The sequence below is a fragment of the Balaenoptera acutorostrata genome, chromosome 4 (genome assembly GCF_949987535.1).
Source record: "Balaenoptera acutorostrata chromosome 4, mBalAcu1.1, whole genome shotgun sequence".
Taxonomy (NCBI): Eukaryota; Metazoa; Chordata; class Mammalia; order Artiodactyla; family Balaenopteridae; genus Balaenoptera; species Balaenoptera acutorostrata.
The window spans coordinates 105726416-105753346 of record NC_080067.1 but is presented as its reverse complement, the minus strand read 5'-3'; the positions used below and the strand labels follow the sequence as shown (position 1 = coordinate 105753346).

General features: G+C 39.1%; 2 protein-coding genes across 4 annotated transcripts in view; both read left to right on the top strand.

Annotated features, from left to right (window-relative positions):
• The window catches only part of ARL6 (ADP ribosylation factor like GTPase 6), a 58594-nt gene extending 51024 nt beyond the window's left edge, over positions 1–7570 (top strand). The window contains exons 8-9 of the transcript XR_449462.3: positions 6105–6213; positions 7314–7570. The gene's annotated coding sequence lies outside the window, so the exon portion shown is untranslated. The remainder of the gene's footprint in view (positions 1–6104; positions 6214–7313) is intronic.
• Positions 7571–13938: 6368 nt separating this feature from the next.
• The window catches only part of CRYBG3 (crystallin beta-gamma domain containing 3), a 113751-nt gene continuing 100758 nt past the window's right edge, over positions 13939–26931 (top strand). For 2 of the 3 annotated variants that reach the window (XR_009008101.1, XM_057544991.1), the window contains exon 1: positions 13939–14271. Coding sequence is in view for 1 of the 3 variants with exons in the window: in XM_057544991.1 (XP_057400974.1) it covers positions 14123–14271 (149 nt within the window). In the remaining 2 variants the exon portion in view is untranslated. The remainder of the gene's footprint in view (positions 14272–26931) is intronic. The other variant, XM_057544992.1, reaches the window with a different exon arrangement.

Genomic DNA, 26931 nt, shown 5'->3' with positions numbered 1-26931 from the left:
AAACCTAATTTTGGCTCAAAGAGTGGGAAGGGAGTCTCCTAATGACCAGCAAAAATTAAGAAAATACTCCGTTTTCTTTTTCTATGTTTTCTTGTACACCAGCTCTCAAACAATCTGAGGGTGTCAGCAGCAGCAACAGTAGCAACAGTGGCAGTGGCAAACCCACAGACACCTAAGATTCTGAAGAAAGGGAACCTTCGTGTACAATCAGAGGAGCTGTGGTCCCAAGAGGATGTGGTAAATCCCATTGCTTTTGTTCTCTCTGTCTTCCCACTGCTTGGCCCCAGATGGGCATATTCATAGGAAGTGTATGGTAGAGCAGGGCACATAAAGCCTCAGCTTTCTAGCTGGGAGGTTAAAAAAAAAAAAAAAAGTGGGGGGAGCCCCAGGAACTAAAGTACAGAGGAGATTGGGAGAGAGAAGAGATCAACAAAGTAACCCCATAAAGTTGCATATGAAATCTCAGTCTTGCCCTCAGTGTGGGTCTGAGTCCAAACAGCATACACAGACTTTGAGAAGTAAACTATGACCCAAATCCAGGATTAGCTACTGGGTGGCTCACACATGGCCCAGATATGAATAAAACTCTGGAGGTTTTTGAAAACAGAAATAACATTGAAATATGACTCCCACAAGGCTGGTTGGAACTTTTGGCCTGAATCTAACCAGAATGAAGGCCTGCTAAAGAAAAATTATCAATAATCTCCATAGAATTTAAATAAGAGGGATTTCCCTGGTGGTGCAGTGGTTAAGAATCTGCCTGCCAATGCAGGGGACACAGGTTCGATCCCTGGTCTGGGTATAGTTGAATTACAATTACAATGTTGTGTTAATTACTGCTGTATGGCAAAGTGACTCAGATGTATATATATATATGCATTCTTATTCATATTCTTTTCCATTATGGTTTACTACAGGATATTGAATATAGTTCCTCGTGCTATACAGTAGGACCTTGTTGTTTATCCATCCTATATATACCGGATCGCATCTGCTAATCCCCAACTCCCAATCCAACCCTCTCCCACTTCCCTCCCCCTTGGCAACCACCAGTCTATTCTCTATGTCCCTGACTGTTTCTGTTTTATAAATATGTTCATTTGTGTCATTTTAGATTCTACATATAAGTGATATCATGTGGTATTTGTCTCTCTCATTCTGACTTACTTCACTTAGTATGATAATCTCTAGTTGCATCCATGTTGCTGCAAATGGCATTATTTCATTCTTTTTTTATGGCTGAGTAGTATTCCATTGTATATATGTACCACCTCTTCTTTATCCATTCATCTGTCAGTGAACATTTAGGTTGTTTCCATGTCTTGGCTACTGTGAACAGTGCTGCTGTAAACATAGGGGTGCATGTATATTTTTGAGTTATATAGTTTTATCTGGATATATGCCCAGGAGTAGGATTGCTGGAACATATGATAATTTTTTAGTTTTCTGAGGAACCTCCCTACTGTTTTCCACAGTGGCTGAGCCAACTTACATTCCCACCAACAGTGTAGGAAGGTTCCCTTTTCTCCACACCCTCTCCAGCATTTGTTATTTGTAGATTTTTTTAATGACAGCCACTCTGACACGTGTGAGGTGGTACCTCATTGTAGTTTTGATTTGCATTTCTCTAATAATTAGTGATGTTGAGCATCTTTTCATGTGCCTGTTGGCCATCTGTATTTCTTCTTTGGAGAAATGTCTCTTTAGGTCTTATGCCCATTTTTTTTTAAATAAATTTATTTATTTATTCATTTTGGGCTGCATTGGGGTCTTCGTTGCTGCACGTGGCTTTCTCTAGTTGCCGCGAGCAGGGCTACTCTCTGTTGCAGTGCATGGGTTTCTCATTGCGGTGGCTTCTCTTGTTGCGGAGCTCGGGCTCTAGGCGTGTGGGCTTCAGTAGGTGTGGCTCGCGGGCTCTAGAGCACAGGTTCAGTAGTTGTGGTGCACAGGCTTAGTTGTGGCATGTCGGATCTTCCCGGACCAGGCTCAAACCCATGTCCCCTGCATTGGCAGGTGGATTCTTAACCACTGAGCCACCAGGGAAGCCCCTATGCCCATTTTTTTATTGGATTGTTTTTGTTTTTCTGATATTGAACCACACGAGCTGTTTGTAAATTTTTTAGATTAATCCCTTGTCAGTTGCATCATTTGCAATATTTTCTCCCATTCTGTAGGCTATCTTTTAGTTTTGTTTATGGTTTCCTTTGCTGTGCAAAAGCTTGTAAGTTTGATTAGGGTCCATTTGTTTATTTTCGTTTTTATTTCTATTGCCTGGGAAGACTGACCTAAGAAAACATTGGTACAATTTATGTCAGAGAATGTTTTGCCTATGTTCTCTTCTAGAAGTTTTATGGTGTCATGTCTTATGTTTAAGTCTTTAAGCTATTTTGAGTTTATTTTTGTGTGTGGTGAGAGGGTGTGTTCTAACTTCATTGATTTACATGTGACTGTCCAACTTCCCCAACACCACTTGCTGAAGAGTTTGTCTTTTTCCCGTTGTATATTCTTGCCTCCTTTGTTGAAGATTAATTGATCATAGGTGTGTGGGTTTATTTCTTGGCTCTCTATTCTCTTCCATTGATCTGTATGTCTGTTTTTGTGCTAATACCATGCTGTTTTGATTACTGTAGCTTTGTAGTATTGTCTGAAGCCTGGGATGGTTATGCCTCCTGCTTTGTTCTTTTTCTTCAGGATTACTTTGGCAATTCTGGGTCTTTTATGGTTCCATATGAATTTTAGGATTATTTGGTCTAGTACTGTGGAAAAGGTCATGGGTAATTTGGTAGGGATCACATTAAATCTGTAGATTGCTTTGGGTAGTATGGCCATTTTTACAATATTAATTCTTCAATCCAAGAGCATGGGATAGCTTTCCATTTCTTTCAATCATCTTTAATTTCCCTTATTAATGTTTTATAGTTCTCAGTGTATAAGTCTTTCACCTCCTTGGTGAGGTTTATTCCTAAGTACAAAATTACTTGTTATGTGAAAAACCAGAAAACTGTGACCCATTCTCAAGGGAAAAGATAATGGAGGTCAATACTGTGAAGACTCAAATGGAATGATCAGATAAGGACTTTAAGGCAGCTATAATATGTCAATGAGGCAAAGGAAAACTTGCTTATAACAAATGAAAAGATAGGAATTTCAGCAGAAAAATAGAAGATATAAAAAGAAAGTAAATGAAATTCTAGAACTGAAAAACACAATATCTGACATTAAAAAAATCATAGAAATCATTCATTTCATAGAATGAAAATGACAGAGAAATAAGCAGTGAACTCGAAGATACAGATGAATAGAAAGTGTTCCATCTGAAAAAGAGAGAGCAAGAAATATTGAAAAAAAATCATCAGTGCTTCAGGATCCTGTGGGATAATATCAAAATTTTTAAAATATATGTAATAGAGTCCCACAGGGAGAGGAAAGAGAGAATGGGACAGAATATATTTTTGAAGAAATAATGGGTGAAAAATTCCTAAATTGAATGAAATATATAATTTATAGATTCAAAAAGCTTAGCAAACCCCAAATAGAGTTAATACAAAACAAACAAAAAACTAGGTGTATGATAGCAAATTGTTGGGACTTACCTGGTGGCGCAGTGGTTAAGAGTCCGCCTGCCAATGCAGGGGACATGGGTTTGATCCCTGGCCGGGAAAATCTCACGTGCCGTGGAGCAACTAAGCCTGTGCACCACAACTACTGAGCCTGTGCTCTAGAGCCCGCAAGCCACAACTGCTGAGCCCGTGTGCCACAACTACTGAAGCCCACGTGCCTGGAACCCATGCTCCACAACAAGAGATGCCACTGCAATGAGAAGCCCACACACCGCAACAAAGAGTAGCCCCTGCTCTCCGCAACTAGAGAAAGCCCGCGCACAGCAACGAAGACCCAACACAGCCAAAAATAAATTAATTTTTAAAAAAGAAAGAAAAAATTCCTTTAAAAAAATAGCAAATTGTTGAAAACTAAAGAAAATCTCAGAAACATGGGGGTGTGGGGGTAGAAATCAACATTATATACAAAGTAACAGTGTTACAAACTACTGTGGATTTCTTATCAGGAACAATCTGTGCCAGAAAACAGTAGTACAATATCTTTAAAGTATTGAGAGAAAAAAAAAAATGTTGAACCAGAATTCTAAGATAGAAAACTAAGAAAAAATTTCACCATTATATCTGCACTACTATAAGAAATGTTCTTCAGGCTGAAGGGAGATGATACTAAAGGGAAACTAATTTTCGGGAAACAATGAAAACCAAGTAAATGGTAAATATTTGGGTAAATGTAAAAGACTTTTTTCTTTAATGTCCTTATGTTTAAAGCAAATGTTTAAAGCAAAAAGTGTAGCATATTCTTATGGGTTTTATAATGTATGTAGATGTAATACAAATGACATATGACACTGCAATATAACTGATGCGGGTGGCTTATAAAGGACCTAAACAGCTTCAAAACTTCTACATTTTTTACATGGAGTGATAGAGTAATAATTCTAGTAGACAGTGTAAATTAAGGATGTGTATTGTAATTCCTAGAGCATCTATTTTCAAAATTTAAGAGGTATGTTAAAAAGCCAATAAATTAAAATGGATTTCATCAAGTGATCCAAGTAAACATCATCTGCAGTGGGACAAATTGAAATCATGTACACCAGCCATGAGAAGAGCATAACATTACTTTTGTGGTATTTGTATGAAAAATGCATAGCCTGACTCTAAGCACAGGGAAACACCACATACCCAAATGGAGGACTGTCCCTGTAACATTCAAAAGTGTCACAGTCATGAAAGTCAAGGAAAGACTGGCACTTCTACAGAATGAAGGAGACTAAAGATACATGACAACTAAATGTAATATGTGATTCTGGATTGGCTCACTTTGCTGTGATGAACATAAATGAGACAATTAGCAAAATGTGAATGGGGCCAGAGGATAAGATGGTAGAATATAGTAACATTAATTTCTTGATTTTGAGGGTTGTGTTGTGGCTATTTAGGATTTTAACAGAATGGTCATATTTGTAAGTTATATCAATACATCAAAGTATTTAGGGGTGATAGGACATCATTTTGAAATCATACTTTCAAATGATTCAGGGAATAAAAAAGGGTCTTTGTACTATTCTTGTAGTTTTTCAATAAGTATGAAATAATTTCAAAATAAAAATTATCTTTAGGTAAAAATAATTTTATACAAAATAGTAATATAGAGTAAGTGGCATTTTACATAAGAAGAACCAGAATAGAATACAGTAGATTTGAGTAATTTATTTTCAAAAAAGAAAGTCTAAAATTGTATAACATAAAAATCAACGGCCTGAATATGTTGACAACTGCAAACAGTATGGGAAATGTGAATATATTTATTATATGAGTTACAGATCTCTTGAAATTTGTAGATATACTATTAGACAATACAGCGCTACTGCCAATTTTTAGAGGAAAAAAAGCACTTTAACCACTAATCATAAACATGGACCAGGTGACTTCCTGGATTTCCCAACAGAAATAATATCAACCTGACAAGTTAGAGTGAATTCAGTGTAATAGCTGTGAAAAAGGCAATTTATACAAGAATGCCAAACAAATGTCAAACTGTTTGGTTCTTGTATACACTTGATTTTGGTCCTAAATTAGATATTTGGTTAGTAGTAAGACTTCTCCATCCTGATTTACTGGTCTAACCTGTCTCAGTCAGTAATTGGCAGACATAAACTCAGATTATGTAAGTCGAGTTAGGATCAGTGCAGCAGTTTCTCTACTTGCATATTTCTCATACTTTATTATTGTCGTCTACTTTTTAATTATGCAATTATTTTAAAGAATGAAGCAAGTAGTTCACTTAAAGGTAGTTTCATATTAACATACCAAAGCCCTTGACTATCCATATGTTACACATAGTATTTGATGATTCACAATGTAGTAGCACCCACTGACTGTAATGTCTCCTCACCAAATCAGATAGCAGATATTAATTATATGTCTATTGTTGGCCCAGTATTGTATGCACTCCTGTTGGGCTTTGATACTGCTTTCTGACAAGTGCGACATTTCTAATATAAATGTTTCAACAGGTGTTTTAACTGGTTGTGGTTGCAGGACTTTCTGATCCATGTTTCTGGAGCCTGATTTGTGAAATCTATCCCTGACCTCAAGTACAGCCTGCCCAAGTGATACAGTTAGACACTTTCTTCTCCCCTTTTCCCATGTACGTATTTCTCACTTTTAAAATTTATCACGCTGTCCTGTAGTTTGTAACTGTCACTTAGTTCTGTTCTCCTTTTTTGAGACAGTGTCTTGAGGGTGGATCACATTGTGTATTCCCATCGTCAAACGCAGAGCCTGGAACAGGTAGAATGTTTATTGAACAGGTAGAAGGCCATAAAATAGCTTTGTAGATGGGATATTGTTTTTTGGTTTTTGGTTTTTTTTAATATATATTCCTCCCACCAACTTTCCTAATCGAGTTTGAGGCAGCTAACACTAGAAGAATGACTACTAGGTCAATGATCTTGATTTAGACTCTATATAGATCTTTATTTCAGAATTTTCCATTTTCTTATTTTTTGTTTTGTTTTGTTTTTCTGAAATGTAGACTGATTAATAAACTTTTCAGTAGATACATAATTTTAAAAAATTTCTCTACCTTCCTTACCTACTAAGGAAGAGTTTTCCAATAGCTACTTTTTAAATTTTATTAAAAGATGCTTTTTATTTCTAAGCTAGATTGTGTTTTATTTAAGCTGCAGAGACTACATATACCTACAGAATGTCTTTAAGTGGTAGGAAAAACTAGAATGAAAGTGGCAGAATTTAAAATGAATGAGTTAATTTCCATTCCCCTCAGACTGCATATGGTTTATAAAGTTCTATATTGTGGTGTGGTCAGCTATTTCATTTGATGATATACATGATTGATCATTTGAAGTGGAGTTCCTGTTGAACCAGATAGAAATGGAATCATCATTTCTGGAGTTACTTAATCTAAGACCAACTGTGAAATTGATGAAAACAATTTGTTCATTTGATTGTCTTCCAGACTTGATAATTCAAAGTCATATGTCAATATATTCACCTGTAGGAGAAATAAACCAAATGACTTATGATGGAAACTGATTACTCAGAAATACTTATTTGGGGAGTTGAAAGAAAGAAAAGTAAAGTAGAAGATAGAATGTAGAAATGAATGGAACTTAAGAATGGTTATTAATATGAAATCAGTTACAAGAATTACCTTTTTACTTCGATACTGGAGTCAAAGTATTCCTATTGTAACTTCTTGTCTTCTGTTTTACCTTTTTTTCATAGGTAACTCCTTTTACTATTTACCAATGAAAAGTTGATTGGAAGAGGTGAGGAAGGAATTCAGTTGCTAACACAGACTGATGGAAATATTTGATGTAGTCTGCTTTTGTTCATTATTTGCAAAACCAATTAAGTTACAGTTTGATAAATTTTTACAAATTTTTCAAAATGGAAGTGGAGGCATTGAGAATGTACTTACTGCATTTCTAAAAAAATCAAAATTGTATCCTCTACAATAACACTTGATTTTATAAGCTTCATATGGATTTTTTAACTACATTTAGCAATATTTTTAAATGAAATTTCATGAAAGTTTGTTAATATTATTATTTCATAATGGACTATGTAAGATTTCCATAGGTAAGTATCAGTACTTCATCACTCCAGATTATAAACAAAGTGAATAGACTTCTAGCCCATTCTATACAAAGAAAATTCATGTAAAGGAAATAATGCTAATCTCAATTTCAGATTAGGTAAAGTCCCCATTTGAAAACTGTGGCTTATCTTACGTGACAGCATGTATCATTTCCAGCTGCTTTCTCTCTCTAATCAAAACATTTGCTCACAATAACAGCTGCCTCTATGCCTTGCTTTTAAACCATTTGCAGCAAATCAAACTGGGAACGTGTTCATAGTAAAAGAACTCAGGATTCTGGGATATGTCTGTTCTCCAACTTCAAAATAAAAAAAACAAGAAAGCTAATTCACAAACCAATTATCTTTTTCCTCTGAAGCTTTGTTTCATGAGCCCTAATAAACAAAATTTACAATAAACACTAAAATAGTACAGTCCAGAAATTTATAAACAATTGTTCTTTTCAAAATAAATCCATTTAAAATTGTATATCAGATATGTACAATATAGTGCATAACTTCTGTACTCATCAATTATTTTGGGAAAACAGAATATAGGAACTGAGTTTTGCATATAATAGTAAATTATTATTCTGAGCCATTATCTGTGTCATGTGTATGAAGCTGCATTACTAAAAGTTAATAGTCTACATATGACTTTATATTATAGATAGCTTTTGACTCAAACAAAAGACATATCAAACTGAATTGGTATGAATAACTATTTTGGAATAGATTTTATAATCTATGCTTGCGAAAGAAATCCTTCTTCTATGTATATACCCTTTAGAATACAATGGTTTGGTATTAGCAAATTTTCCACTGTTTTAGAAGAAAATATTTGATTGTTAATGTTATAATTTTTTAAAGCATTCATTTCTCTTCATAAGTATCATCATCAATTTCAAGGGAAGAAAAGAGTAAATGTAATTTAGGTCAGACTAACACATCTTAATTTAAGCATTAAAAGATGTGTGTTTGAAAGATGTCAATCTCCACATGTTCTGGAAATAAAAACCAGACAAACAATACAATAGAACTTCATGCATCCCATAGAAGTCTGAATAACCAATTACTTAAAATTTCACCATCTGCTCTCATTGAAGCAGCAAGACTGAGGCATTTTCCCGTGTTACAAACCATGATAATCAGAATGTAACAGAATGAGAGATGCTAACATCATTTTCCCCCCTTTCTTATTTGCTGTTGTGGTTCTTAATGAAAACCTGGGCTATACAAAGGAAAGGGGAGGACGTTCCCCCGCCCCATCTCCTAACTGAGTGCTTATACCCAGTAATAGCTTTTTGCTGCCCTGGGCAGCGTGGCATTGCCTCATTTGGCCACGCACAGCTATTATTCTAGGAGGCAGCTAGTGAAGTGCCCCGATCCATCTGCTTGCTTTTCATGGGCTGGTGCTTTCCTTGATGTTGACAGCTGTCTTAGTATTCCTGGGCCACCTGCCACATAGTAAATACTGTGCTCCAACATATATACAGAAGCTTATCCCTCTGGTGGACTTTTTAGAACAAAAAGCTTAACATTTCTAAACTACACTTGCATCTTTGTTGAAATGCTTTGGAGTCAGCACTTTGTCTTTTCTCATACTTTTGAGGAGTACAGTGCTTATGCATTGGGAGTGGGAGTTCAGTTACAGCGTGATGAACTTCAGCTTTTCTCACACATCAAATAAGTATTGAATTGCAGACCTTTTGTGGAAGTCATGGTGGTCACAGGAGGCAGAGAGGAAGAAAGTTATCTCCTCTAGTGAGCCTTCCTGGAACCTTCTAGACTAAGTTGGGGCCCATCCTATTTATACCCATAGAAGGATTTTCCTTGTCCTACCTGCTTTGCTCCTCTGTTTACCCCATCAAACTTGCTCCTTGAGGGAAAGCACTGGTTTTATTCATCACTGTATCTCTAAGAATGAGTGTGTATCTGACACATGGTTGGCACTCCAAGACAGATCCAGGTTTTAAGGTATGTGAAGATTTTTGCAATTCCTCTTTAAAGAGAAAGATTTAAAATTAAAAATAAAAATTAGATATAAAAGTGAATGAAGCCGCAACTACTGAAGCCCACACGCCTAGAGCCCATGCTCCGCAACAAGAGAAGCCACAGCAATGAGAAGCCTGCACACCGTAACGAAGAGTAGCCCCCGCTCGCCGCACCTAGAGAAAGCCCGCACGTAGCAACGAAGACCCAATGCAGCCAAAAATAAATAAGTAAATTTTTTAAAAAGTGAATGAAAAAATAAATCATACAAATTACCAATTTTAAAAGGTTGACTAATACTACAAATATCACAAAGTCTAGGAAAACAGTATTTTTTCCATTAACTGCCTGGTATACCTCTATAATATTGTATTTCTTATACTTTTGTTGGTATACTCTTTGATAGCATTTCATATGACAATGATTTTCTAGTATCATTTTCTGTACATGTAATGGAAAGAGAATTCAGTCTTTCCTCAAATTTGGTTGAGTGTATTTATTATTGATAGAAGGGCCAGGTAAACATACAACACTATACACTCACATACACACTCATTGTTTGTGGTATTGCTACAGGTTTGTGCCCTACAAACAAAAATTCTGAAAAATTCTATTTTACATGATTTTCATTAAAAAAAAGTTTGCTGCATTTACAATTATAAAAATTATATACACTCCATTATTGAATATATTACTGTTATGAGAGAAATTACATCAATCAGAAGTGATTCTTTCTGTTTTAGTTTTGTCTTCTGATGCCTGAAATAATTTTCTACAACTCGCCTTTTGCTATTGTACATTTTGAATCTTGTTTCACCTCCACTACCCACACATATTTTCAGTGTTAGGGGAATTAGGATGTGTTTATGTAGTGATAATGTATCCTGGGTGTAATGCTTGATGAGTTGCACAATGGAAAAATTGGAATTTAAGCAGTAACAACTATTCTTTGGAGAAGCTGACAACCAAATAAATATATCCTACTAAATCCAAACTAAATGTATCCCCAAAGCAAATTTCCCGGCAGATCCCAATGTGCCCCCAGTAACTCCAATACCAACTGACTCTAGGCATAAGGTGATGGAGGGAAAATCCAAGTGGAAAGAGATTGTGGTCTTAATTGCAGTTTAAATGTTTGCTTTTGTAAATTTCATAAACACACACGACCAAGTGACGGCATTCCTGAGTTCACATTGGAAGAGACCGTACCAGTGAGATGCCCCGAAGCTTCAGCTTCATCAGCTTCACAGTAAATATGCTTCTACTGCAGATACTTATTAAATGTCTTCAGAAAAACTGAATGAACAAATGAAGACAACTGTGCTAAATTTGCATCTCTAAGATCCTTACAACTCTAAAATTCAACTTTTTTACAGACTTCCTAACGTAATCTTGAAACTTAGTATTCAGAAATTTGTTATTATGAGTTTAGAATACAAGAATGGAGGACATCTAGGAACTGATAAGTACTTGAAAAGTAAATAAATTAAAATTCAGGAATCATTAATTTATGGTTTTAAGCTAATTTTTCATAGACGAAGTTTGCCTTAATGGAGGCAGGACACCATGTATACTTACTTCACAATTCATTCAAATGCTTTGTTCTACCACAGGCTGGAGATTAGAATATCGTTAGACATTGTTTCCTTCATGAAGCAGTTGCTTTTGAGGGAAAAAAAATATATATATATATATATTATATATATACACACACATATGTGTATATATATATACACATATGTGTATATATATATATACATATGTGTGTGTATATATATATACACACACACATATGTGTATATATATATATCATGGGTCTGTATTGGACCAACTGTTCATTTTAGGGGCCTCTAATAACATTTATATTATCTTATACCTTTGCAAGCTGTTTATTAATAGAAGGGATTCTAGCTGGATGAACATTAGCATTATTTCTACTACATGTACTATCACCACCAATACTATAGAAAGTTTCTATATGAATGAAGGACTTTACCCATCATGATTCTGATGCCTTCTCTTTTACCAAGGATAGTGGTTATTGAAAAAATATGACTATCACAGCATTCTCCTTAACAGCTATTTTTTAGAGAAATTCCTTTCTTAAAGAAATAGCATTATTAGATAAAACCATAGCTCAGTAATAAATCTTACTGGCCCCAGTAAGTTTTTATCCCCAGAAAGACTTCCGGAAAAATCTACCCTCTGGGTAGGTATTAGGGTGTAGGGTTTGCTTCGGTCACAGTACAAGTGGTGGACACATCTGGTAGTTATTTAACATTCCTTTGGGGAGATTAATTCCCTAGGCCTTCTAGCTGGAGGGAACGGTTTGCTTCATACTCTCTTTGCTTTCATATTCTCTGGGCTTTCTGGTAAGCTGGCCTTTAATGGAGATTCTTCCCTAAAATAATAAGGCTCGAACTGGAAATTTTACTTGTCTTATTCTAGTGTATTATTCTAGCTTTTCCCTTTTTTCTCAGACTCACAGAGAGGGAGGAAAGATTTGCAAAAGAGAAAGTGCTGACTAGCACTTTTGATCCCAGACGATCCCAATCTTGAGGGATCGTCTGGGATGAACCCAGCAGAAGGAAACTAGACTGATTTGACTTTGGTAGGTTAAATTGAGCCAGAACAAATTAGGGTGAGCGGCTTTGGGCTCTGCTGCAGTTAGTAGGGGCTGGAGTGCTTCTGTGAGGCAGCTGTGGTGTGGCAGGGAGGCTCAACAGCCATCAGCTGGTGCTGAAATGACCGGGGGTGTGTAGCCATCCAATCGACTCATCAGCAACCTTCTCCTCCCCCAGGACTCCAAAGCCAGAGCGGGGATGACCTCAGGGTACCTTCCTGCCCCTCCCCCAAGTCAAAACTGCCTTGGACATTTCATTTTTACCTCATTTACTTGTATAACATTTTTAGTGAACGGGCATAGGATATTCACTTTTCTGATTTCTACACCCTCACAGGGGCAGCTTGGCTTTAAAACAAAACACCTGGGGTGAATGGGCCCCTTGATATTTTCTCTACTAGCCACTAGGGTATAAAAAACTAAAAAAAAAAAAAAAAAAATCGTGCTACTATATTAGTGAAATAAGTCAGACATAGAAGGACAAATACTATACTATATGGATTCACTTATATTGATGCATCTAAAAAAGTCAAATCCATAGAAGCAGAGAGTGGAAAGGAGGTTGCCAGGGGCTGGAGAAGGGGAAACAGGGCGGTATTATTCCAAGGGTACAAAGTTGATGTTATGCAAGATGAGTAAGTCCTAGAGCTCTACTTACAGCACAGTGCCTATAGTTCACGATACTGCATTGTATACTTAAAACTTTGCTAAGAGGGCAGATCTTACGTCATAAGTGTTTATAATAATAACTAAGAGGGTGGGAGGGAACTTCTGGAGGTGATGGATGGTTTTATGGCATAGATTGCCAAGATGGTTGCATGGTGTATATTTATCTTCAAACTCATCAAGTTGCATACATTAATTATTACAGCTTTTTGTATGTAACTTTTTTTTAAAAACTAAGAAAATCCAAACTACTGTATTTAGACATATTTAAAAGCAAATCTTAAGGACCTTTTGGTCTCCAGATTTCAGTGACGTCTGTGTAATGACTACATTTGTTCCAGCATTTACAGGTTTGAATTACACTTGTTTTTGATCAGTGACGTTTTGCAAGAGGGTTCGCCGGAGAGTAGTGTGTAACACGGAGTGTGAGAAATATCAAAACACATCTGGGTTAGAGTAAGTTACTCCACACAGTAGTAAGCCAGCCGAACAAGAAATGAGTTGTTGACAGATCTAGACAGGCACCTACGGAGCCCTCCACTTCTAAGACTCGGCCACGGGGTAACCTCATCTTTTGCAGCCCTGGGAAGCTGTTTTAGGAATAGCTGTTCGTTATCTGAAAAGCAGCCAAGGCCATTCTCGTACCGCAGTTTACCAGGTGTGTTCACAAACTTTAGTTCATGAACTTCTTGCAAAAGTCTGAAAACTGTTCCGTCCATTGGCTGGAGGATAGAAAAACAAATCAGTAATAGGAAGGAAAATTTGAGCGAAAAGACAAACGGGCTGGAGGCCGTTTGGGCGGGAAGCCCAAAGCCCGGCGTAGCGGGGTTGCGCGTCCCGCCGGGTCTCAGGCCAGCGCCGGCAGCGAGGACCCGGCCGGCGGTGGCGGACGGCGGCGGGTCCCGGGATCGGGGCGGTGCCGCGGCCTCTGGCTCCTCCCGGGGGCGGGCGGGCTGGGGGCAGGAGGAGGAGCCGCCGCACAGCGCGAGAAGTAGCCGCGCTGGGAGCGCATAGCGCCCGCGCTTCTCCTGCCCGAGATGGTCTGAGTCGCGCCGCCCGCCCGCGCCGAGTCAGTCCTGCTCTCGCCGGGTCCCGCGGCGCCGGTCTCAGGGCGCAGGACACCGTCTCGCGCGTTCCCCGGGAACGGCCGCGGACCGGCTGCCGCGCCGGGGAGATGTCCGGCGGCCGGAGGAGGGGCGGCGCCCCCTGGCACAGCTTCTCCCGGTTCTTCGCTCCCCGAAGCCCTTCCCGGGACAAGGAAGAGGAAGAGGAGGAGAGGCCGGGGACAAGCCAGCCGCCCGCGCCGGGCCGGGGCGCAGCCAGGTGGGAGCTCCGGGGGGGACGTCGGGGGGCCCTGCGCCGACTCGCGGGACGGGGGGCTCCTGGCCCCGGTGCCCGCAGCCAGCCGCTCTCGGCCAGGCTGCGCTCGTCACTTTCTGTTCTTCCTCCATTGCTCAAGTTTCGTCCTTCTCGCCCAGTTCTCGTGCCGCATCGCTTGGTTTGTTAAATCCGGGTGAAGTTCGTGACCCGAGGCCGGGCCAGCCCGCGGGGCGCTCTGCCTCCCCACCTCTCCTCCCCGGATGTGATTCGGTTCCCGTCCCACAGTCGCGTCTGCTCTCCAAGTTCTGCGGCAAAAGCGAGTCCCCCGGCGTCCTGCCGACAGTAATGGGAAACAGTTGTGAGCCGAGCCATTCGCCAGGGCAAAGAGGGCGCGATCCTAAAACCACTTCTGTGGGAAAGGTAACGCTTTGGAGCGCCACCCCCTTGGCTGGGATTTTGCCATTTTATTCATAGTTTCTCAAAATGATTTTTTTTTTTTAAGAAGAATGGTGATGCTGAGTTCTCAAGACTCCATCAAAATGTAAAACCCTCGCTAGGCTTATTTACCATTGCCTGACATTTAAATGATGCCGCCCTTCTCTCCCATGTCTCTTCCGAAACATCTGCCTCAAGTTCCCAGACAGATTCCAGAAACCAGGACTCGAGCTGTCTTGGTTTCAGTAATGAAAACTTGCCCCTTCTCTGCAGTCTTTTTTTCCTTCTCCACCTGCTGCTGTAAAATCGAAATTAAAAAAAAAAATTCATGTCTAATAAAACTACCTATTCCTGAGTCCTTTCATCTGTCCCGAGGGAGGAAGAGGGGTTAAGTGATGTACAACTCGCTGTTTTAAACTTTTGATGGCAAGAGAGGCTTACGGCTCCGTCTTCCCCCAAATTGCACTAGAAGGTCACTCATGTGATTGAAAGGACGCTCTCTCCAGAAAGCTGTGTTTACTTCAGATGTTAAAGGCTTCGTGGAGGGCTTCAAAGAAAAATGGATAGGAAACAACTGTAACTGTAACTGAGCTGATTCCATCAATATTCATTCAGGTCTTGTGATTTGATTCTAGTCGTTTATATGTTCCTCAGTTTCCCTGTTTGTGAAACATTTCCATTATGACCATCTGTTAATAAAATGCCACATCTTTCCAAGAAAGCTCCTATAATATTTGGAAAACTTCTCCTGGGAAGCTTCAGCTATTATTGCCCTATTAAGAGAAAATTTAAAATTCAGAGTTAACACAGTAGTTAAAAATAGTTTTGAAGTCTGACAGGACTCAACCAGAATGTCAGAATGCTGGTGTGGGCAGACAGCCTGTGGTGCCTGCCATCACTGTAACAGCACTAACAGTCTTGGATAATATGGAGGCAGTGTTTAAAAGAAATCCGAAGTAGACTCAGCAAAAGTTGGAAACTTGTGTCAGTGTTAGCAGGGAACAGGCAGGCCAATTTCAGGTTTATATCAGAATTGTCCTGAAACCCTGCCTGCTGCCCTGCCCTATTTTGGCTTTTTAGGCACTTCTCAAATCTCTTTTCTCTCTGGAGCTAACCACTACAGCAACTTGTCTCTTGTCTCCTTACCACTTCTCCATTCTCATCTCCAGAGAGGCACCCACTGTGACTTTTTGACAATGAGAAATTTAATTGTGCTTATATGAACACTAATTGTGTCCTCATCTTTTTTAGAACTTGCCAGATGTTAAGGGGATAGCAGATAATCCTTTGTGTGGGTGTTTTACCTTTTAAATGAGTTTAAATCTTTCTTTTCAAGGATATAAACAGACACAAAGCCTTTATTGAAAGTTTAATGAAACAAATGGAAACAATGTCCTAGTAACACAACACCCTGGTGTTAACAAGATTGGAAACAGAATTGCGATTTGTCACTGTGATCTTATTTCAAAATGAAGGGGGTTTTGGCTGTTTATTTTAGAGGCAGTAAGAACTTCTGGTTTTAGTGGGAGGCTGGTTTACCTTTTGTACTGGTAATTTTAGACGCAGAGGAGTCTGTTCAGACACGAGGGGCTTGGTGTGGCAGGGATGTAAAGATGACTGAGAAAAAGGTCCTTTCTCTCAAGGAACTGGGAGAAGGGAAGAAGACCACTTGAAAACAGTCATCCTACCATCTATGGTGTGTCTGGCACATTACAATTGACAGAGTACTTTTAATAATATTACACTTTGAGGTTGGACAGACCTGTACAATCAGTATTTTCATTTTACTATAAGAAACAGTTAAAGAAACTTCCCCAAAGTCACACAGCTGCTTTTCAGTTAATGAACACGTATTAAGTCCTATGCAGTGCCTGCAACTCTGAGCCCCCTTAACATACATTAAGGATTAACCTCTGCATTCTGACTTTTCCATGTACTCAAAACAAAATGCATTCTCTCAAACTTGGGTTGTATAGTCTCTGTTTCTGCACTTCCAGTGTTGGCTTACGTGAATTTTGTGACGTAACTTGTGTGTGTACAAATACAAATGGGACATAAATTCCTTAAGAACAGAATTCCTTAAGAATTTCTTAAGAATTAAAAATTAAACACAAACGTAACCACAAGACCAATAAAAGTAAAATTTACAGCATTATCCTAACAGCTGTTTTTTGGCTACTCACAAAATGCATATGGTACCGACTGGGACAAACACAAGTTTTTTGGGGATTGCTAGGACTGTAGCACTGTGTACCACGCCATGATTCAGGTTGTCCAATATTTCCCTATTTGAACCATAGGAAAACTTTTGCTTTTATGGTGTGCTGTAATTTATTTGGGCATCATTTGCTGTGAACACATCATTTTTATATTGTGTTCACTGCTGTTCTCATTAACCTTCAGCAGTTAAAGAAGGCCTGTTTGCATCAACACTGTTGTATATGGGAATTCAGGTGTTGGCAATGGAATTACATTTCAGTACTTATGTCTTGGGTGGTTGACCAGATTCAGGAAGTGTTTATATTAATTTGTTTTAGGTTTTATAGAGATGAAAACTGCAACTGAATTCAATTCACTGCTCTAATGTTTAGCCCAGTTTATGAGCATGCAATGAATGGACTCATTAGAAGTGATAGGGGAGAGCAGGGAGGGCTTCACGGTGGAGGTGGTTTTACCTGGGCCTTCAAGGTACTGGTGTTTTCCACAGGTAGAGAATTTAGCCACGAAGAGAGAAACAGGGAGTGGGTCTTCTAGGCTGAGCAAAGGCCTTCAGAGGTTATGATCTCTTGGGGGCTGTATACATTAGTGGGGCAGAGTGAAAGAGGCGTTAAGAAAGCTAGATTAGCGCTGGGCCACAAAGAGTGTTTGGCTCTCGATTTAAAGCTTAGAGAATTTTTGTGAAGGTCTTTTAAACAGATGCTGCTAAACTGAAATTTGGAGGATACCTGCCTTCTAATTTTCCCCACTTTGAGAAGATGATTGCTCAGTTTTGTTTCTTTGCTATATCACACATGATGGACGTGTTTAAAATGAGCTCTGTACAATGTTCGTAAACTCGGGAGGGGGATAGTAAGGCGAGAACAGCATTTATCAAGGGCCCACTGTGCACTTCCTCCTGGGCTGGGTACTTTTACTTGCATTGTCTCATTTAAACGTCACTCTCAGCCTGGAAGGTTGGTATGCTTATCACTATTCTGACAGTTGAGCAAACTGAGGATGATAAGGTTCTTAGGTGTGGACACTGTTGGCATCTTGGGTGGAACAATTCTTTGTTGAACTGGGCTCTCCTGTCCTTTGCAGGACATTTGGCATCTGTAGCCCCACCCACTAATTGCCAGTTGCATCCTCCAGTCATTGGGAGAACTCAAAACACCTCCACCCAGGTGGGTGGCAGGGAGAGTGGTAGCACTCCCAGGGGAGAACGATTTACTCCAAATCATGACAGGAGTAAGTTTCAGGGGTGAGATTTGAAATTGGGTCTCTCAGACTCAGAAGCTCTGATTCTTTTTCCACACCAGTCTGCCCACCACCCTGCTGAACTATGCTCCTTCAAAATACATCTGAATATGTAAGTCAGTTGGACCTTTCCTTCCTTTATTCCAGAATGGGTAACGCTGTGGCCCATTTCACATATACTCTTTTTGGCTGTTCCTTTGAGCATCCCAATATAGTGCTATTGATAGAAGGTAAGACAGGATCACTAGACCCAAGGCAGGGCTGTGTCTCATCTTGGTGTCCCCTTTACCTAGCTCAGGTGAGGGAGTGAATCTCTGTTGAGGAGCATTAAAACACTTATTATTGGCTTTAAGTGAGGGTTAGTACACTCGTACCCTTACGGTAGGCATTTTGAAACATGGGGGGACCATAAAGCTCTCTAGACAGAGTGTTTGGTTATTGATTTAAAGTTCAGAGAATATTTGTTTTTCACCATGGCTGAGTGTGATTGATAAATGGGTAGAGCCAGGATGCTAATGGGATGTAGTGCAGGAGATAGCCTCATAAAAAATGTCAATAATGCCCCTGATACCAGCATGAGAACTGTTGGCCTTCAAGTTAAATGTTGACCACAGCATCAGTTATGTAAGGAAAAGGAGCTTTGTTCTCCGAATTTTTATCATGATTGCATTTTCATTGATTTGAAAGCACTATAGAGAATAATTGGTAACTAGTTTAGTGGAATAAGAGATACCTATGTGGTGTTGAAGGACCACATCTGTAGTTCATGCCTGCAGCAATAAAGATGACTGGAAAATTCCAGAAGTCCTCAGCCCTGTGTATTTTGTGAGAATCTTGAGCTTCCAGGTTAATGGAAAGCACAGAACCTACCTATGGCAGTGGAGTAGAAATATAGACTGTTTTATGGTGTTGAAACCATACTTTTTTTTCAAGTGAGTTTTCTGACTTTTGGGCTTAACAGGGTGTCTGCCAGATGTCTACCTTGGGGATTCTGTTTCTTGCTGAGGAAACTCCTTGAAAGCTAACTGAATTGTACACTGTAAACGGGTTCAAGTTGCAAGTGTACCTCAAATTGGCCTGCAGTAAATTTAATCAGCACTTCTAACTTTGAAAGTTCTGATTAAACAAACATTTTTGGGGTTTTTTTTTCATCTCAGTGGAAAATATGTAAAAAGGATAATAGCACATTCTGTAAAGTAAGAGGAAAATAATACTCCCTCAGTAAAATATTTTGTTTCCTAACCAGAGTTTTGATGAAATACACTGACATGCAGATATACCAGAAATGCCAGTACAACTGTGGTAGCAAGAAAACATAGGTTGACATAAATTGAAACTCAGGAAAGTAATCCAGGCTCTCTACTGAAAAGAGAGTATCAGCATGAAGTAAAAGTTAGAGTCATATTTTTTTAGTCTGTTCATTCCATAAATTTGAGTGACTGCTCCTTGTCAAGTATGTTGCTAAGGAGCGGGATACAAAGATGAATGAAAGACCAAAACTGCCCTCAGAGAGTTCCTAAATTAATGGAAGAGATAAACATGTATGTCTCTATTTTCCAGATGAGCTCATTATGCGCCAAACATGTATTTGGGGCGTGTGACATGTGGTTCAGAACGCACGTACTGTATCATGAGGGTCAGACGTGGTATGAAGATTTTCTCATACGAAGTGTCCTCTCGCTGCTCTGACCTTCTCTCTGAGCATGGTTTGATGAGCAGCCTTGGCCAAGGCAGACTAGTGGGGAGATGCGGCAGTAACTATACCAGCAGGGATGGAAGTGCTTTCCCTCAGTCCCACCTGCTCCTCCTTGACTCAGCAAGTCTTACATGGAGGCAGAAAAGCGCATCCTTTAAAAAATCAGCATTCCAAGTAAGCGGAGATCCTTATACAAAATGGCTTGGTGTTGATAGAGAAATAAGTTGAAGTTTTGTGACCAGAAATAACTAATTCTTACTGTTTATTTGGCAGTTGTGAAGGCCAAGTACTGGTACAACTTCAGCAGGATTACCTCTCAGTGTTTAACCCCTGGGGGTATGTAATTGGAAATATCCCAAAGCAGCGAGAAACAACTGTTTGCTTAGTCAAGTGTTTCTTTTTGCCTGACAGATTAATGATGACAAAACTAAACCACCCTTAAACGGGAGATTGGGATTGAAATATATATACATGAATGAAATATGTAATGAAATAGATAACTAATATGTATGAAATAGATAATAACCTGCTGTATAAAAAATAAATAAAATTCAAAAATTCAAAAATTCAAAAAAAACAAAAACCTAAACCACCCTTAATTGAGGCCCTAATAAGATCCAAGCCCTATGCTTGGGGCTTTAAACATATACATTCACTTAATCCTCAAAGCAACCTTATGAGAGAGGAATCTTTACTCCATTTTACAGATAACATAATTTAAGGCTTGGAGAGGTCCAATAACTAATCAAAAGTGTCAACATCTTGTGGTAGAGTAAGGAGTCGAATTCTCCTTCCTGAATTCAAAGCCTACAGCATTATGTGACTACATCCCCTGCTTAACTTGGGAAGACCCAAACAGAAGGCAGGCCTTAGAAAATGGTATTGAATGGAAATAAAAAACAATGGCATGCAGCTGGATGTCTGCCCAGATGGCCTGGGTCAGTGCTCTGTACAATAAAGAATTTATGGTCCTGGCAGTTGAGAGAGGAAAATATATACACTTATACAACTTATAAATTTATATTTGAACACATAAAAAGAGTCAATCATCTCCTTTGAAAAAGATACAAATTATGACTAGCAAGATACCATATTCCACCTGTTTGATAATCAAAACTTGAGTTTGTTGGCAGGAACTCTCATACACTACTAGAGGGAGTGTAAATTGATACGCCACTTTGGAGGGCAATTTGACAAGTTCTATCAGTATTATACATTCGGATACTCTGATTTAACAGTTCCCTTCTAGGAATTCCATTGGCTGTATACAGTTTGCAAACAGGCCAAAAGTTGCCTCTACAAGTTTAGTCATTGCAGTGTTGTTTTAATTAGCAAAAGATGAAAAATAAAGTGTAATCCCATCAATAGTGGACTAATTGGTAAATTGTGGTATATCCATGTAGTGGAATATTACACAGCTGTCAAAAAGAATGATGAAGCTTTTTATGTACTGATAAGAAAATGTCTCTTAGATACATTAAGTAAAAAAATTAAAAAAGCGAGATACAAACCACTGTGTATAGTATGCTCCTGTTTGCATATGAAAATGGGGAAGTATGAAAAAAGTCTGTTACCCGTGTTGTGTTAACTACTTAGGGAGGATGAGAGACTGGGTGAATTAATGAGGAACAGGAGGGAGAATTTTCATTTTAGACCTTCTTATACTTAAAAACAATTATGTGAATTATCTATTTCAGAAAAAAAAAGACTGGTTATGACCTAGTGAATATCTCTGTATAAAAGAGGAAAAAAGAGAGAGAATTTATAATCCTGAGTTGGCAGAAATTCTCCAAAGAAAGAATGAACTCCATTAACGTGTTCAAGTGAGAAAAGTTATGATTAAGGCTATAAGTAAATGGAATATTTATAATGCAGAATAATTAGATATTTTGATACTTTCTACAGGTATGAGGAAGGCTTATGCATTATTAATCTGCAATGTGAAACTGGGTGGAGTTAACAGAGCATCAAAAATATCAACTCATTTTTGTGAGATCACCTAAATCATCTGCTTTAAGTAGCAGTGTGACTCTGGGCAATTCATTAGTTCTGTCTTTGATTATAAAGCGAGGGAGGTGGACCTCATTGCTAAGGTCTCTTCCAGCTTTACCATGCCAGCCAAAACTCCATAGGATAATAGATGTGTACAAAATAAAGAAGTATGCCTTATAGATTAGGAAGACTTTTGTTTTACTGGAAAGGTTACATATGAATATGCATTGGGTATTTCCTCTCTGTAGTTCTAACATTTTCATCAGTTGATTTGAAAACCTCACCAGTGTTTTAACAAGAATTCATTTGGTACCACTTGTGCCAGGCCCTGTACTAGCCTCTGGGAATCCAGTGCAGCATGGTCTTTGGTTCAAAACACTCCTGCAGTTTTGTGGGAAAGGCAGACATAGCACAAATCTTTCTTTTCCTCTTAAAATAAGTACCAAGGTGTCTCACGGGGCTGTGGAGCATTTAACAGGTGTAGGCCCATTCTTGAGACTCTCTTCTTAGAGGAAACAGTTTTAATCTCGTTTAAGCTGTTTCTTCTGGCCTTTCTGTACATGTGTCTATTTACTATTCTTTCTTGATTTGTAAACTTTAGACAGTTTATATTGATTTCTGGTGATGGTAGATGAGGACTTAGCTATTTTACACCTCTTCCCACTTCCCTTTATTCATTCAGCCAAAATAGGTGTTATAATTTTGGGATTAAATCAAAAGTCAACCTTTCCATGTATATAAAATACAGTTTTGTTTAGAGTAGTACAACATGCTTTTGAAGGAGCACATCTTTTATGTGTTCTTTATGGCAAGTAGCACAAATGGTAGTGCCAGAAATGACATGAAAATGGTATTTGAATGCTCTCACAAATACTAATTTTGTGTGATTTCTACATGATATGTTAGAAATTTCTGCTTTGCTCTTTGTACTAAAATTTATACAAAACGTGGATGCTACCCTTAGTGGCAGATCACAATTTTTTATAACTTCCATGCTTCTTATGGCAAGGAATGAAATACTTTGAATTTTAAATTTTGATAACTGGAAATAGGTTGAGTGAGATGTAAACTCTCAGCCTTTTATTGTCTTCGTTGTCGAAGCACGAAGGATCATACCCTGGCTGGAGGGGTGGCATTGTGCTGTATTTCAGTCAAAGCTGAAAATATGTATGGTAATAATTTTGATTGTTCCATTGTTCTAGGTAGGCAGATAGGGATCTTATTTGGCAATGTTGTGTTTATTATGATACAAAGAAATTGCCATTATGAAATATTTGTACTGTTAGTATTTAGTTATTTCTCTACTTAAAATTTGCTAGCATTTTTTCACTAACTTGTTTTTGTGTTTTAAAATCAACTACAATACTTGTTCTTTCTTACTTTAGATAGTAATATATGCTTTTCTAAAACAGCTATGAAATTATAAGAAAATCAAAAAGAAAAAAAGCACAACTCATACATAACCCTATCCACCCAGAGACGAGTACTCTTCTTCTAGATCATTTCCTATGTGCATGTCTACATGTATACATATTTTTAGAAAAAGTAAAAGTTCTCTTCAGGATTTTGAAACCTGAATTTTTTTTTCACTTAACAATGGTGCTTTGTCATTTTCTACAATAGTACATATACTTTTACAAATTATAAAGATAATTTTAACCCTTTAAAAAATCTTAGATGGGTCATTACTTTTCAGAATCTAGTTTGAATATCTCAATGTGTCTCTGCTTACAGAGGGTTTGTATTCCGATGGGAAAGTTATATAGATTTATATATAATGTGCTTTGAAGTAAAATAAAGCCGGATGAGGGACGAGGACGTGGTGGAAGTAGTGAGTCTGTAATAAGGTACAGAGAGGATGGTCATGAAAGGCCTCTCTATTGGGTAACATTTGACCCAAGACCTGCATGATATTTGGAAGTAAGGACATGAGCAAATCAGAGGAAAGGTCTTTCCAGGAAGAGCGAAGAGCCAGTTTCAAGGTTCTGGGGCAGGACCATGTTGGCACAGATGCCAGAATAGGCAGAGACAACAGAATGGAAGGGAGCCAGGGGCCAGATGAGGTAGGTCTTGGTAAGGAGTTGAGATGATGAGATTACTTTTTTTAAAAAAAGTAATCACTGGGGCATGGGTTTATATGTATTTGTATGTTTGTATATTCTCACACAGTTTATCCGCTTATTGGTATCCAGAAGAATTGACAGAGGAGGAAGAATTTGAGCTGGAGGCAAGGTCAGCCTTGGTCGGCTCTGGGAAGACCCAGTCTCACCTGTCCTTGGATCTCCAGTGCTCCTCCCTCAGGACAGTTTGTTGAATGGTACACGAATGGGTGTCCCATTTTAGACAGCAGCTAGAATACTGCTTTGAGTTCATGTCACAGCAAAAGTTCAGGGTATTGATTCTTTTTTTTTTTTTTTTTTAACGATATCTTATTACTCTTTTTTTTTTAAATTTTTATTTATTTATTTATTTTTGGCTGTGTTGGGTCTTCGTTTCTGTGCGAGGGCTTTCTCTAGTTGCGCCAAGCGGGGGCCACTCTTCATCGCGGTGCACGGGCCTCTCATTATCGCGGCCTCTCCTGTTGCGGCGCACAGGCTCCAGACGCGCAGGCTCAGTAATTGTGGCTCACGGGCCCAGCTGCTCCGCGGCATGTAGGATCTTCCCAGACCAGGGCTCGAACCCGTGTCCCCTGCATTGGCAGGCAATTCTCAACCACTGCGCCACCAGGGAAGCCCTCTTTTTTTTAAAAAATAATTATTTATTTATTTGGTTGCACCCGGTCTTCGTTGCGGAGGGGTATTGATTCTTGTGAGGTGGGTCACGAATGTTCAGAATCTGAAGGGTATGAGGAAGAAGACTTTGGGAGAATAGAGCAGTTGCTGATGTCATGTGTAGATGGACAGCTCAGGTCACATCAAACAGACTGAGATTCTCTATAGCCTGTGATTAAACTGTAATTATGGGTCTTGTTTTGGGAGCATGTGATGGGAACAGGAAGTAAATAAGCTTCAAGGTGGATACGTAAATTATAGGAGAGGGTTGACATTATGGGGAAGGGACTGTCAGAAGCTCTAAGACTGCAAAGCCGTGAAGCTTCATAATCATGTCTATTACCTCTCCTCCTTGCTCCCAGTTTCTCTCCAAAGAGTTCTGAAATTCAGACGCCAGATGTTTGGGCTAAAATACATGCTGTTTGTCTTAAAAGTGCAGCATTTTGTTACCTTTTCATTTGAAACCCAGAAATAGACATAACCACCTGTTTCATATTCTGTTAATAGTCCTTAAAAAGAAAATACAAGTACTACTCTACTGCTGGCAGTCACTGTTTATGAATGGACAGTTTTCCAGATGGTTGTTTGGAAATTGTCGGTGTGGAACTGTCTTTATTCCCATAGAAGCAGGGTTGGAGATGCTGGGTGGGATCCCAGGCCAGTGCACAAAAGTCAGTCTAGTCCATAATGTACCTGCAGTATCGCAGTAAGCAAAGAGAGCTCTAGAGCTTGCCATGTGAAGATGTGTTTCTAAGATCCCCAAGGTAGTGTAGATGCCCCAGGGAATGAGCAGACCCTTTGGAAGGTGTGAGGGTAATTATGTTTAAGGACCCAAGTGAGGGATGAGACGGAGCAGCCCAGGGGAATAGAGGACAGACCCCGGGTTGGCCTCAGTCACTTTGAAATAAGGGACAATAGAAGTTTCTGCCTCCTTGTTGTAATGCCCTGATATCAGTTTTTTGTTTTTTTTTTTTTTAATTAATTTATTTATTTATGGCTGTGTTGGGTCTTCGTTTCTGGGTGAGCGCTTTCTCCAGTTGTGGCAAGCGGGGGCCACTCTTCATCACGGTGCGCGGGCCTCTCACTATCGCACCCTCTCTTGTTGCGGGGCACAGGCTCCAGACGCGCAGGCTCAGCAATTGTGGCTCACGGGCCTAGTCGCTCCGCGGCATGTGGGATCTTCCCAGACCAGGGCTCGAACCCGTGTCCCCTGCATTGGCAGGCAGACTCTCAACCACTGCGCCACCAGGGAAGCCCCCTGATACCAGTTTTGACTGAGTTGGTTTCTTGGTCACAGTCTTTTTCTTCCTTTACCACAGAAGCCTCCAGGTTAGTCTCCCTGTTCCTTTTTCCCCTCACTCTGCTTATTGAAGGATCATATGGGATTTTAGATGTGGCAGAGTGCTGATCTGACACTTCCAATGTACATATTTGAAAAAATCAGATCCGAAAAAGCACTTTTGACTGAAGTGCCTTTTGTCCCTAAGGTGCCATCCCTGAAACAGACCTACGTCCGTTTTGTTGTGTTTTACGTCTGGCATAGAGGAAGTGGTTGCTTAATGACTGTTAAGCTGGATTCCTGGTTTTCAGACATGGTCTAAATATGTTTGCTTCAAAAATGAGGAGCTTCTGTGTCACTTTGACCTTGATATTTATCTGGACCATTTTGAAAGAGTAATTTCCAGAGTTCTGTTAGCTAAGTAAGATGAGGCTATTAAAATTCAAGGTAGTCTTATTTGTGCCTACGTGTGATTAACCCCCTGCCATGAGTAGAATGTGTGCTTTCTAAATATACTGCTATTGAAATAATTCCCGGGTCCCAAAGGGGGTTAAATTGTGAAAGAACAATAGGAAAGGCTTGTCCTCTTTCCTAACGTTTGAGATCATCTGAATTCGAAATGTTTCTCTTTCTCTTGTATTTTTGAGAGTCTGAGAGTACCACTCCAAGCCTTTGGAGACTTTTCTGTTAATGTTTCTTCTTCTTCTCCTTCTTCCTCCTCCTCCTAAGTTGACATCTAAGTATGCAGTGTTTTGAGTGTCTTTATAGATTCTGTTCTGATTTTTTTGTGTTTTGTTTGTAAATCAATCGAAAATACCCTTGTTCCTATTGAGTAATTTTCTTCTCACAGCCCTACTCCCCTCTTTATACCTTTAGAGAAAGATGATGCAGGATGAGAGTGGATGGTACATGCTCTCAAGAGACTTATACTAGTATTTCATTAAGGAAAAAAGACTAATGTGTATTATTCCATTGTTCCCAATGGAATAGTGTTTTCTGATTAAGCACACATAACTGGAGACTGTTTAATATCA